We start from the raw sequence: 14,385 nt of genomic DNA, 5'->3' as shown, positions 1-14,385 counted from the left end.
TCCGGTTGAGGCTCCTTGAGGGCTGCTCACTGCAGAGTCCCAGGAGAGGCAGGTGGCCTGCTGGCTCTTCAGAGGTCTTTGCAGGCCCAGGGTTGGGGGGAGTCTCCTGCTGAGGCTGATGTATGTGGGGCAGCCACATGGTCCAGTGGGAGGCCTGAGTCTTGTGTCTGTCCCACCAGGTGGATGGTGACTGCAGGGCCACCAAGAAGACTCAAAAGCCCTGCCCAGGACAGAGCTCCACCAGCTGGGCCTTCCTCCAGGACCCCTGCTCCAGCTTGGGGAATTGCTTCTGGGTGGTGAGTGTGAGCCTGGCCCCTGGGGCACAGAAAGCTCTTTCCCCCATCTAGCCTAGTCTCCTCCTCCATGCCACTTCCCAGGGTAGGGACAGTGACTGAGTGGCCCTGATTTCAGGTGGACCCTGCACCATTCCTCAGCCTGTGTGTGCAGGACCCCTGTGGCACCTGGGAGCTCCAGCCTGCCTGCACTCTGGTGGCCACCTACATCCACCTGTGTGCCCACAGCTTTGTGTCCCTGGCCTCTCCTCCACAGTGCGGTAAGCTGCCCCAGCTGGCCGGCACTCTGCTGTCTGGCATCTGCTTTCCAGCAGAGGGAAAACCCATCTCTCCCTCTATTGCCAGGGAGGAAAAATAATTGTCATTCAAGGAGCTAAGAGTCAAAAACAGAACATTTACAGCCTGACACAGATTGGATGTGTGTCCCCTCCAAATCTTACATTTGTTAGAGGGTGTATGTCCCTCATGGATGGTTCAGCACCCTCTGTTTGGGGAAGTGTGAGTTCTTGCTCTATTAGTTCACATGAGAGCAGTTTGTTTATAAAGAGCCTGGCATCTCCTCCCTCTCTTTGCACCCACTCCTGTTTCTGCCATGATTGTAAGCTTCCTGAGGCCTTGCCAGAAGCCAAGCAGATGCTGGAGCTGTGCTTGTACAGCCTGTAGAACTGTGACTTGATTGTCTCTCTTATTTAAGAACTGCCCAGGCCAGAGTGTAGTGGCACAATTTCGCCTCACTGCAACTTCCACCTCCCAGGTTCAAGCAATACTCCTGCCTCAGCCTCCCAAAAATACAGGCAGGTATTTTTGTAGAGATGGTGTTTTGCCATGTTGACCAGGCTGGTCATGAATTCCTGACCTCTGGTGATCCTCTTGCCTTGTCCTCCCAAAGTGCTGGGATGACAGGCATGAGCCATCGCGCCCAGCCTCAGCAGGGATTTGAATGTCCACCGCCATTTAGGGAAAATGCTCAGCCCCTGTTTTTCCTCTGCTCTCATACCACAAAAATCATCATCAACACAGAAGATGACTTCTGTGAGCCAATGTGTGGGGGTTTGTCCCGACTACCAGGGCGGACCTCTAACTCAGTTCTAACACTAGCTGTCTTGAGATTCTTCAGCCAGTGCTGCATATGATTGCCACAGCCAAAGCCCCACTAAAAGGGCATAGAATTCAGTGGCAACAAGAGGAGTGGACCTCCAAGAGCTTAAGATGTTAGAATTAGTGGCTGCCATTCACAGACATTTAAACTTAATGAATTCAATAGCTGAAGAGAAAATTAATCAATTGGAAAATATGACAAATGGAAGATGAAAAGAGAGGATCCAACATGTCTCAAAGAAATTCCAGGCCAGGTGTGGTGGCTCATCCCTGTAAGCCTAGCACTTGGGGAGGCCAAGATGAGTGGATCACCTACAGTCAGGAGTTCAAGACCAACCTGGCCAACATGGTGAAACCCCATCTCTACTAAAAATACAGAAATTAGCCGGGCTTGGATGTGTGCACCTATAATCTCAGCTACTTGGGAGGCTGAGGCAGGAGAAATGCTGGAACCCAGGAGGTGGAGGTTGCAGTGAACCTAGATCTCGCCACTGCCCTCTAGCCTGATGACAGAGTGAGAGTCTGTCTCAAAAAAAGAAAAATCCCAGAATGAAAACAGAGACAGGACCCAAGACCCTTTAGAGTCAGGAGGCACAATCCCCAATACAATAAATCCATCCATACCCAGACCCATCAAAACAAAACTGCAGAAAAGACAAAAGGTCCTAAAAGCTACTGAGGAGGCGGAAAGAAGGAAGAACATGATGACAATTGCTTTCCCACCAGCAGCAAGAGAAGACAGTGTAGTAAGAGAAAGTAAGGATGAGGGTAGAGTTGATCCCCAGTGCAACTATTACCTAATGAAATAATCTCTCAGCACTGATCTATCTAGATATCTCTTTACCACAAATGGACACTTACTCAAGGGATACATCCACATGTTCATTTACGTACTGTCTGTGTCTGCCCTCCTGATACAGTGGCACAGTATTTGCAAGGGAGACCACATTTTTGCTCTCTGAAAGACTCAATTAGGAAGATGGAAAGACAAGCTACATATTGGGCAAAACATTTACAAACCACCTATCAGACCAAGGACTCATTTCCAGAGACTCATCTTTAGAATATATAAAGCACTTAAAGCTCAAAAGTAGGCCAGGTGCCGTGGCTCATGCTTATATTCCTAGCTCTTTGGGAGGCTGAGGCGAGATGGTTTGAACCCAGCAAGTCAAGGCTGCAGTGAGCCATGATTACACTCCTGGCTGCAAGACAGAGTGAGACTTCGTCTTACAAAACAAAACCTCCAAAGTAACAAATGGGAAACAAATACATGAACAATGTTTGCACTCCCAGCCATAGAGAAACAAGGTAGTGCTACACACCTGAGCTGCAGTGAGTTCCAACAGGGGTTGGTGAGTTCCAGAGGCCCTGCAGCATAAAGCATTAGTTGAACATCCAAATGGCCAGGTTGTGATTTCAGCATCCACTTATAAGTACACTATAAAAAGCACTCTTCTAGTACCAAAAAGGCTGTGGCTGCTGAGAATAAAGCTAGGCTTAGAGGCAGGAATCAACGTCATAGTCTACCAACCAGATCTGCTCGGGAAGCAGCCTTGGACTCACAAATGCCAGGACAGGAGGTGGTGTGGCTCCACGGGAAGCTTGGGGAACCTGGGAATTGAGAAGAAGCACTCATTGTTCTGACCGTGAAAATGAAAAACTGTCAGCTACTACGGCCATCAAACAGAACATTCGGGAGGACAAGCAACTCAGAAGATTTATAACCACAGGGTAAAAATGGACTATTATCTGCAGTCAAGGTCCTCTCCCTTCTGCTTAGGGTTTATTTTTTATTTTTATTTTTACTGTTTGAAGCAGAGTCTTGCTATGTCACCCAGGCTGGACTGCAGTGGCACAATCACGGCTCACTGCAAACCTCCACCTCCCGGATTCCAGCAATTCTCCTGCTTCAGCCTCCTGAGTAGCTGGGATTACAGTCATGTGCCATCATGACCAGCTAAATTTTTGGGTTTTTAGTGGAGAAGGGGTTGCACCATGTTGGCCAGAATGGTCTTAAACGTTGGACCTCATGAGCCACCTGCCTTGGCTTCCCAAAGTGCTGGGATTACAGGTGTGAGCCACCGTGTCCAACTGGGTGTATTATTGTTATTTTTTAATCAAGGGCTAAATTCCTCCCCTTTCTTGGATACCAGTGAAGTATTTAAGAAAAGCAGTCACCAATTGCATTAAATTTTGAAGGACAAATTAAAAGGTGGTTATAAGTTTCAACATAAAGTCATCTTATGAACTCTCATAAGAAAAAGAGAAGAAATTAAGACACTTTTTGTTATCTTTTTGAGACACGGTCTTGCTCTGTCCTCCAGGCTGGAATGCAATGGTGCAGCCTCCCAAGTAGTTGGGATTACAGGTGTCTGCCACCACGTTTTTATATTTGTAGTAGAGACAGGATTTCTCCATGTTGGCTAGGCTGGTCTTGAACTCTTGACCTCAAGTGAACCACCTAACTTGGCCTCCGAAAGTGCTGGGATTACAGGCATGAGCCACTGTGCCTGGCCCAATATCTCACTTTCAATAATAAATACAACACCCAGACAGAAGATCAAGAAGGAAACAGAGGGCTTGAATGATACTATAGATGAATTGGACCTACCATACATACGAGGAGTTCACCCAGCAGGAGAATACACATTCTTCAAAGTACATGTGGAATGTTCTCTGGGAAAGATCATATATTAGGCCTCAAAGCAAGATTTAATATATTTTAAATGACTGAAATCATAATAGCAGAAGGAAAACTGGAATATTCACAAATCTATGGGAACTCAACAACATACTACAAAACTATGGATCAAAGAAAAATAAGAAAAATTAGAAAGTGTTTTGAGTCAAAATGTATCAAATTTTATGGGATGCAGCAAAAGCAGTACTATGAGGGAAATTTATAGCTATACATACTTACATTTAAGAAAGCTGGCCAGGGACGGTGGCTCACACCTGTAATCCCAGCAGTTTGGAAGGCTGAGGCAGGCAGAAAACCTCATGTCAGAAGTTCAAGACCAGCCCAGCTAACATGGTGAAACCCCGTCTCTACTAAAAACATAATAATTAGCCAGGCGTGGTAGCAAGCACCTGTAATCCCAGCTACTTGGGAGGCTGAGGCAGCAGAATCACTTGAACCTATGAGGAGGAGGTTGCAGTGGGCTGAGATTGCACCACTGCACTTCAACCTAGGCGACACAGCTAGACTCCATTTCCCCCAACCCTCCCCCCCCACACACACACAAAGCAGCAGCAGCGAGGCATAGTGACACTGTTCTATAATCCCAACTACTTGGAAGGCTGAGGCCAGAAATTGCTTGAGCAAAGAAATAGTTTGAGACTAACTCAGCAAGTGGCAAGACCCTCTGTCAAATAAAAGAAAAAGGAAAAACTCTCAAACCAAAATCCTAACTTTGTACCTTAAATTATTAGAAAAAGAACAGCCTAAACCCAAAGCTAAGAGAAGGACGGAAATTATAAAGATTAGAACAGAAATAAATGAAATAGAAGATGGAAAAACTAACCTATAACTACCAAGGAGATTGAACCAGTGACCAAAAACTTGACAAGAAAGAAAAGTACAAGAACAGATGGCTTCATGGGTGACTTGTACCAAACATTTACAGAACCAATACCAATCCTACTCATCTTCCAAAATCCTGAGGAAAGAATACCTCCAAACTCATTCTGTGAGGCCAGAATTACTGACACCAAAGGCAGACAAAGCAGAAGAAAACCCACCACTATCCCTGATCAATACAGATGCAAAAGTGCTCAAGAAAATACTAATAAGGAGAATTCAACAGTGTTATCAATGAATTATACAACATGATCAAGTGAGATTTATTTCTGGAATGTAAAGGTGCTTACCATATAAACATCAATGTAAGATATCACATTAAGAGAATGAAGGAAAACACATGACAATTTGTTTCAATTAGTACAGAAAAAGCGTTCAATGAAGTTTAATATTCTTTCAGGATTAAAAACATACTGACTAGAAATGAAAACAACCTCAATGTAATAAAGGTCATATGAACAACCTCCAGCTAATATCATTCTCAATGATGAGAGAGAACGTTTTCCAAGATGAAGAATAAAACAATGATGCTTGCTTTCATAATACTGGAAATTCTAGCCAGAGCTATTAAGAAAAAAAGGAAAAAGAAAAGGCATCCAAATTGGAAAAGAAGAAGTAAAATTTTCTCTGTTAACAAAGACATGATCCTCTTTGTAGAAAATCCTGAAGACTGCACAAAATAAACTGTAAGAACTAATAATTTGTCCAAGTTTCAGGATTACAAAATCAACATACAAAAGTCAGTTGCATTTCTACACACTAACAGTCAACAATGACTTTGGGATAGATCATCTTGTGGATTTTATTCCTGACAAATCCCTTGCTACCTACCCTTTTCTCTCCTCTGGTTCTTAGCCTCAACAAGTTCAAATCAGTCGTCCTTTTTAGCTCCCGTGGAACTGTTTTGTATCTGCCTCTTTACTAGTCTGCCCCAGTGCCATCCACCAGCTTTACTCTCTGACACACACACGCATACACACACAATTTTAACTTGTTTTTTTGTACATAATGTACATACTGTCAATTTTTTTATTAAAAGAAATATGCTTTGATGTGCTAGCATAACTGCTCTAGCTTCTTGTGTACCATAGTACTATGTGGCTTCAGATTTAGTACCTATGAACAGATGTACAAGACATTTATTACACTTTTTACCAAAGGGAGTTACCATTGTAGTACTTTTGTGTAAAACTTGTCTTCCCCTTTGCCCCCAACTTTTTTTTTTTTTTGGTAAATAAATAAAGCTTGGTTCTTAAAAAAGGAGAGAGATCCAAGATGGCTGATTGCTAACAGCTCAGGATTGTAGCTCCCAGTGAAAGTGCAGAGAATGAGAGGATGCCACATGAGCAAATTTTTGTCACTCATGGACCAGAAGATTCCCAGTGGAGGAGCCCCACGGGTCGACAGCACGACTCTTGTGGCCTGCGAAGTGGTTTTGCTGGTGCCGCCGCGCAGCAGCTCTTGGTGCAGAGTAAATGGGACTGGTTCCCCTTCTGACTGACGTTTGGAGCTCTGGGAAGGCAGAGCCGCTTATTACGAACTCAAGAAAAAAGCCAAACCGGAGATTCCCAGGCATACAAGCACCATCAGTATTAACGCTGCTGTTTTGGCCAGCGCAGTGGGTTGCTCAGATTTCAGCGCTGGGAATCAATAAATTGGACATCCACTCAGAAACCAAATTGTAAAGACAACAGATAGATACCTTTATAACAAAGGGAAGAAACCAGCCTAAAAAGGCTTAGAATACCCAAAATTGGAATGCCTCTCCCTCTACAGGGGATCACAGTTTCTCATCATCAACGAAACAAGCCCTGATGGAAAAGGACTGTGTTCCATTAACAGAAGTAGGCTTCAGAAGCTGGATGATAAGAAACTTCTGGGAGTTAAAAGAACTTGTTCTAACCCAATGTAAAGAAACTAAGAACTTTAAAAAAAGGTTTGATGAAATGCTAACAAGAATAGACAATATAGAGAGGAAAATAAATGAATTAATGGAGTTGAAAAACACAACACGAGAACTTAGCGAAATATGCGCAAGTTTTAATAGCCGGATTGATCAAGTAGAAGAAAGGATATCAGAGATGAAGACCAACTTAATGAAATAAAACGAGAAGAATAGAGAAAAAAGGATAGAAAGAAATGAGCAAAGTCTCCAAGAAATAAGGGACTATGTGAAAAGACCTAATTTACGTTTGATAGGTGTACCTGAATATGACAGAGAGAATGAATCCAAGCTGGAAAATACTCTTCAGGATATTATTCAGGAAAACTTTCCCAACCTAGCAAAGCAGGACAATATTCAACCCCAGGTAATACAGAGAACACCACAAAGATATTCCTCAAGAAGAGCAACCCCAAGGCACATAATCGTTAGATTCACCAGGGTTGAAATGAAGGAGAAAATCCTAAGGGCAGCCAGAGAGAAAGGTCAGGTTACCCACAATGGGAAGCCTATCAGACTTAGAGCAGATCTCTCAGCAGAAACCCTACAAGCCAGAAGAGAGTGGGGGCCAATATTCAACATCCTTAAAGAACAGAACTTTCAACCCAGAATTTCATATCCAGCCAAACTAAGCTTCACAAATGAAGGAAAAATAAAATCTTTTATGAACAAGCAAGTACTCAGAGATTTTATTACCACCAGGCCTCCTTTACAAGAGCTTCTGAAAGAAGCATTACACACAGAAAGGAACAACCAGTATTAGCCTTTCTAAACATACCAAAAAGTAAAGAGCATCAACATAAAGAAGAATTTACATCAATGAATGGACAAAGCAGCCAGTTAATATCAAATGGCAGCAATCCCAAATTTAAATCAACTAAATCCCCCATTCAAAGGATACAGCCAAAACCCAATGGTTTGCTATATCCAGACCCATTTCACATGCAAGGATACACAAAGACTCAAAACAAAGGGACAGAGAAACATTTACCAACCAAATGGAGAGCAAAAATAAATAAATAAATAAATAGCAGGAGTTCCAATTCTTGCATCTGATAAAATAGATTTTAAAGCAACAAAGATATAGTGGTAAAATGATCAATGCAACAATAAGAGCTAATGATTCTAACACCCAGATACATAAGACCTATAAAGACCATAAGACTCCCTAGACTCCCACACAATAATGGTGGGAGACTTCAAAATTAATATTAGATAGATCAACAAGACAGAAAATTAATAAGGATATCCAGGACTTGAACTCAGATCTGGAACAAGTAAACTTAATAAATATTTATAGAGCTCTCCACTTTAAATACACAAAATATACATTCTTGTCAGTACCATATCACACCTACTCATAGGTTTAAATGAAATATTGATTGGCCATTATTAAGCACAATTACTGGCAGAAAAGAGGTTTTCAATACTTATTTTTAGAATAAAACAACATTCCCGTTCTCTCTCCCTCTTTTTCTTTCTCTTTCTTCCTCTCCTCCACTACTTTTCTTTCTTTCTTTCCTTCTCTCCTTTAAAAAAAAAAAAAAAAAAAAAGCTGTTCCTTTCTTGCCCCCTTATTAATTTATTAAACAATGTCGCTGAGGATTCATAGTTTCTTATTCCGTGAGTTTAATAAGCCAGTATTACTATTATTATTAATTTAATTGCTCTTTTTTTTAAAACTATGGTCATTGGGAGCTCTTTCAGGCTTGTTTCTGCCCTTTCAATGTGACTGCATTTTTTTTTAAGCACCTCTTTATTTTATGACCCACAAGGTACTCCAAAGAATCTTGCGTTTTCACCTTCCCCCCTGGCCCCCGCCAAAAAAACAAAAAAAGTTTCTGCTGGGCTGGGTTGTGGAGTCCTTTAGTCAGCTACTTGGGATGCTGAGGTAGGAGAATTGCTTGAGCCTGGGAGGTCAGTGCTGTCAGTTTTTATAATGATTATGCCTGGGAACAGCCACTGTACTCTGAGACACCATTTAAAAAAAAAGAAAGAAAGAAAAAAGTCAGTTTACAATAGCATCAAAAAGAATAAAATAGGAATAAACTTAACCAGGAGGCAAAGAGTTTGGCAGGATTCAAAGTTCCAGAGACTGGTTGTGTAACGAATGTGAAGTCATCTCATATTTAGAGATTATAAGCCTTAGTTTCACTAAGATGTCAATACGACTTAAAGTGATCTTCAGGTTTAGTGTAATTGCTCTCAAAATCTCAGTGACATTTTTTCTTCAATTATAGAAAAATTCATCCTTATAAATTGTGCAAAGTTTATATGCAATTTCAAGGGATCCCCAATGGCCAAAGCAATCTTGAAAAAGAATAACAAAGTTGGAAGTCTTTTACTTCCAAATTTCAAAATGTATTATTGAAAGCTACAGTGGTCAAAAGTGTGGTACAGCAGTAGATACATACAGAGAGGCCAGTGGAATAAAACACAGAGTGCAAAAGGAAACTCTTGCACATATGGTCAAATGAGTTCAAGAAAGACGCCAAGACTATTCAATCAGGGAAGGGACAATCTTCCAACAAATGGTGTGGAATAACTAGATAATATCCATAGGCAAAAGACTGAAGTTAAACCCCTACTTTACATCATGTTTAAAAAAAAAAGAAAACCTCAATAATGAACCAAATACCCAAGTATAAGATCTAAACGGTATCTGGCACATAGCAGGCACTCAATTATTGCTGAGAAAAGGGGAAGAGGCTGGGCATGGTGGTTCATGCCTGTAATCCCAGCACTTTGGGAGGCTGAAGCGGGTGGATCAGGAGGTCAAGAAATTGAGACCATCCTGGCCAACATGGTGAAACCCTGTCTCTATTAATAATACAAAAATTAGCTGGGTGAGGTGGCACACACCTGTAGTCCCAATTACTTGGGAGGCTGAGGCAGGAGAATCACTTGATCCCAGGAGGTGGAGGTTGCAGTGAGCCAAGATCATACCATTGCACTCCAGCCTGGCAACAAAGCGAGACTCTGTCTCAAAAAAAAAAGGTGGGGGGTCAGCGAAGAACCATGGGATGATGCATGCTGCATGGGCTTCCCAGGCTTCCTGCTTTCACTCTTTACCTGAGCGTCAAAGCCTCATTATACTAAAAGCGGGAAGAGAGGCGGGGAACACCAACCATGAAATGAGAGAGGCGGCATTTTTAGCTGCTAAGAATCAAGTTCCAGTTGGGGCTTCCCCACCTTCAACTGTCACAGAAAGCAGGAAACACAATGCAACAACAAAAACCCAACTAACACAGTTCAAAAACGTGCAAAGGACGTGAATAGACAGTCCTCCAAATAAGAGATGCAAATGGCCAATCAGCACATAAAAAGATACCTACCTTCACTAATTATTAGGGAAACCAAACCACGTGGAGAGGCTGGGCATGCTGGCTCATGCCTGTAATTCCAGCACTCCGAAAGGCCGAGGTAGGCGGATCACTTGAGTCAGGAGTTTGAGACCAGCCTGGCCGACATGATAATACCATGTCTTTACTAAAAATAGAAAAGTTAGCTGCGTGTGGTGGCACATGCCTGAACTTTCATATGCTTGGGAGGCTGAGGCAGGAGAATTGCTTGAAGCCAGGAGGTGGAGGTTGCAGTCAGCCAAGATTGCACTGCTGCACTCTAGCCTGGGTGACAGAGTGAGACTCCATCTCAAAAAAAGAAAAAGCAGAAAACCTACATGGAGAGGCCACCTCAGACTCATTCGAATGGCTGTAATCAATGCAGAAAATAACAAGTGTTATTGAGGATGCTGAGCAGTTGGAACCCTTGTGTACTCTTACTGGGAGTTTAAAATGGAGCTGCAGCTATGGAAAACACTATGGCAATTCATCAAAAAGTTAGAAATAGGCCAGGTGTGGTGGCTCACACTTGTAATCCCAGCACTTTGCGAGGCCGGGGCAGGCCAATCACTTGAGACCAGGAGTTCGAGACCAGCCTGACCAACATGGTGAAATGCAGACTCTACTAAAAATTAGCCAGGCGTGGTGGTACAGGCCTGTAATCCCAGCTACTCGGGAGGCTGAGGGATAAGAATCACTTGAACTCAGGATGCAGAGGTTGCAGTAAGCCAAGATTGCATCATTGCATTCCAGCCTGGGTGACAGAGAGAGACTGTCTCAAAACAAAGAATTACCCCATAATCCAGCATTTCCACTTCTGGGTATGTATTCTTTACAATTCAAAGGGCCTCACACATTTACACACTGATGTTCATAGCAGCGTTGTTGAGAGCAAATTCTGACGTGTGTGAGAAATCATGTTTGCTGAGAAATCCTATTGAGAGTGGTGGCAAGGGAAACCTAGTTGGCCCCCCAAAGTGGAAAACTGCCCCCAAAGCAGAAAACTGCTCAAAGCATTATAAACCAGTAACCAACATAAATATGTTTCATGCCAGAGGAATTAGTTCCTTGAACACAGGATATGTGACCCTTTCCTTTGTTCCCTAGTAAAGAGCACTTTCCAGTTTGTAACCTATGTAAACACACACTAGCTGCCTGGGTAGTTTACCTTTAACCAATGAAAGGACGCAAAGCATCTGCTTGTAAAACGTTACTAGAAAGTCAAGAGTAAATACATAGGTCAGAGTCTGCTCTGGACTCTCAGTTGGAAATGCTGTGACCCCTGGTGCTCCGCACTGAACCCACGTTTTGCTATCTCTGTGTCTGTTTCTTAATTCCTTCAGCATGGCCTCATTTGGGGTCTCCACAGCTGAGCTGGTCTTGGCACAGTGTTATTCATAGAAGCCAAAAGATAGCAGCAACCCAAGTGCCCACCGACAGATAAACAAATGTGATCTCTCCATACAGTCAAACATTATTCAGTCTTAAAAAGGAAGAAAATTCTGACACAAGCTATCACACGGATGAACCTTGAGGACATTATGCAAAGTGAAATATGCCAGTCACAAAAAGAGAAATACTATATGATTCCACTTATGTGAAGGACCTAGAGTAATCAGATTCACAGAAATAGAAAGTAGAGTGGTGGCGGCCAGGAGCTGGGAGAGAGCAGTAATGGCTTCTTTAATGGGGACAGAGTTTCAGTTTGGCAGGATTTAGTGAGTTCCAGAGTTTGGCTGCACAAAAACATGAATGTACTCACACTGAAGTGTGTACTTTAAAATGGTTATGGTAAATTTTTTGTGTTTTACCACATTTAAAATTTTTTACATTGGAAATGTATATTTATTGAGCACCTCCATGCTGGGCATGATGATATAATTATGAACACCGTAGTTATAGAAAACACTCTTAGGGAGGTACATTTCTAAGTGTAAAAACTAGCCCAGACAGACAATAGTAGACACAGACCCACAGGACTCAGATAGTAGGCTTATGAGACAGAGATCATGGATTTCAGCAGGGAACTAGAAATTATTAAAATTACTGTTTAGTAATTAATTTAGCCAATCAGCTAATTTACTAATTACTGAAAAGTACATACTGAAAAAAAAAAAAAAAAAACAGAATGTAGTAGAAAAAGATGGCAGAAAAGTCCACCTAAAGTTCATCATTTAGACAGTTCTCTTAGCAGATGAGGGATCGAAGAGCACTTCCTGCTAGGCATGGTGGCTCATGCCTGTACTCCCAGCTACTCAGGAGGCTGAGGCAGGAGAATCACTTGAACCCAGAAGGCAGAGGCTGCAGTGAGCTAATATTGTGACACTGCACTCCAGCCTGGGCAATAGAGCAAGACTTCATCTCAAAAAAATAAATAGCAGGGTGCAGTGGCTCATGCCTGTAATCCCAACACTTTGGGAGGCCAAGGCGAGTGAATCACTTAAGGTCAAGAGTTGGAGACCAGCCTGGCCATACCCCGTCTCTATTAAAAAATACAAAAATTAGCTGGGTATGGTGGCAGGCATCTGTAATCTCAGCTGCTCAGGAGGCTGAGGCAGAATTGCTTGATCCCGGGAGGCAGAGGTGGCAGGGAGCCACTGCACTCCAGCCTGGGTGACACAGTGAGACTCCATCTCAAAAAAATTAAATAAAGCCCATCTTTTAAATAGTTCTCCTAGCAGATGAGGGATACAAGAGCGCTTCCTTACCCTGGTAGCTCTAAGTGTCCTGTCTGTGCCCTTGACCACCACACTCGATGGGGAAAGAGTAGAGCAGCCTCCACTGTAAGCTGTACTGAAGATCCCACCCACACAGTGAGAGTTCCCTTTAGCCTGCACTTTGGGTTGGGTGCATCCTGAGCTAAGGTTCTACCCTCCCCGGCTGGGAAGTATGTCTTGGTCTTCTGTCTCCAGCGTGCTGGTGGCAGAGCCTGACATGGAGTGAGCACTCCATAGATGCTTGTTCAATTTCCTAGGAACTCAGCAGGCTGGGCCTAACACCACTGCCTGCAAAGGCCTGGCAGGTGTAGGGACTCATCGACCTGTGCCTGCTGCTCTTACAGAAAGGGGAGAGGGAGATGGGTGGGAGTGGATGAAGAATTGTCCCTTTAATAAAGAGGGCCAGGGGCTCTAATTTATCTCAGGAAACAGCAGGGGCCCCTCTTCTCTGGGGCCCATAGCCTGGCCTTACTTCTCTCCTCTCTTCTTTACAGTTTGAGATTTCATCTAAGCTAGCACTAGGCTGCCAAAGACTTCAAACTCCTTCACTTTCTCCTCTAATTCCAGCTCCTTGACAAGGGCAAGATTCTTGGCTGGGACAGAATAACTAGCATGGAATGCTGGGAAACTCAGAACCACATGTGCTTCAAATGCAGGGAAAAAGAGTTGTTTGCCATTGTGCTCAAAATACTTCTGAAGACATGAAACTCTCCCACTGATCTGGGTAATTCTCCCTCTTCTTCCACACCTCCACTGTAAACCAAAAGACAGCATGGCCAGCGAGTCCCAGCCCTTCAGAGATTGCTCTACCTCGCTCCTGTTCATGCCCAAGGTATTTATTCACTTATTCAACAGCCATGTGGGAAGCCACTGCTTCAGAACACTGACTGTGCAGAGCTGGGGAACATGAAGCCAGGTTCTCAGCTGCCTGGTCCTGGCTTTCCCTGCCTGATCCAGGGGTCTCCTGAGGCAGGAGTTTCTTTGAGGGGAACTGATAGCTCTTCAGAAGAGCTGCTATCTTTGGGGTAGACACACTGGGACTGAAAGTTTTGGAGGGCCTCTGTTTTGGTAGCGGCACCTGTGAACTCGGGCCCCCAGGCTACAGCATTTAAAGTTTGTTTTACTTCCTTCTGGAACATAACCTTTTCCTTCGAGTTTTCAGCTGAAAAATAAAGCTAGCAGAATCAAAAAATGTGTCTCTGGATCGCTGGGGCTGATCATCTACTCAGGAGATGGGGAGACATGGGTAGCTACGGAATCTTCTCACTGATACTGGGTGCCCTTGAGCCCTCTTTGGGCTGAGCTTTTGGTAGGAGATTGTAGGGTTCAGATTCGAAAGCAAAGGACCAGGTGTCAGCCACAGGGACTGAGGCAAGCTAAAGGCCAGATGCCAGACTTGGCTGTCCCTGGCCTC

The 14,385-nt window shown here is 43.4% G+C and overlaps 1 protein-coding gene across 9 annotated transcripts in view; it reads left to right on the top strand.

Moving 5' to 3' along the window:
• LOC144577046 (von Willebrand factor-like) overlaps positions 1-14,163 on the top strand; it is a 103,166-nt gene extending 89,003 nt beyond the window's left edge. For 8 of the 9 annotated variants that reach the window (XR_013520258.1, XR_013520255.1, XR_013520262.1 and 5 more), the window contains 2 exons: positions 180-296; positions 13,539-14,163. Coding sequence is in view for 1 of the 9 variants with exons in the window: in XM_078332418.1 (XP_078188544.1) it covers positions 180-296; positions 412-553; positions 13,539-13,546 (267 nt within the window). In the remaining 8 variants the exon portion in view is untranslated. Of the gene's footprint in view, positions 1-179; positions 297-411; positions 554-13,538 lie in introns of all 9 variants that reach the window. The other variant, XM_078332418.1, reaches the window with a different exon arrangement.
• The last annotated feature ends 222 nt before the right edge of the window (positions 14,164-14,385 follow it).

This window comes from Callithrix jacchus, chromosome 7 (assembly GCF_049354715.1).
Source record: "Callithrix jacchus isolate 240 chromosome 7, calJac240_pri, whole genome shotgun sequence".
Classification (NCBI taxonomy): Eukaryota; Metazoa; Chordata; class Mammalia; order Primates; family Cebidae; genus Callithrix; species Callithrix jacchus.
This window is presented reverse-complemented; position numbering and strand designations above follow the sequence as displayed.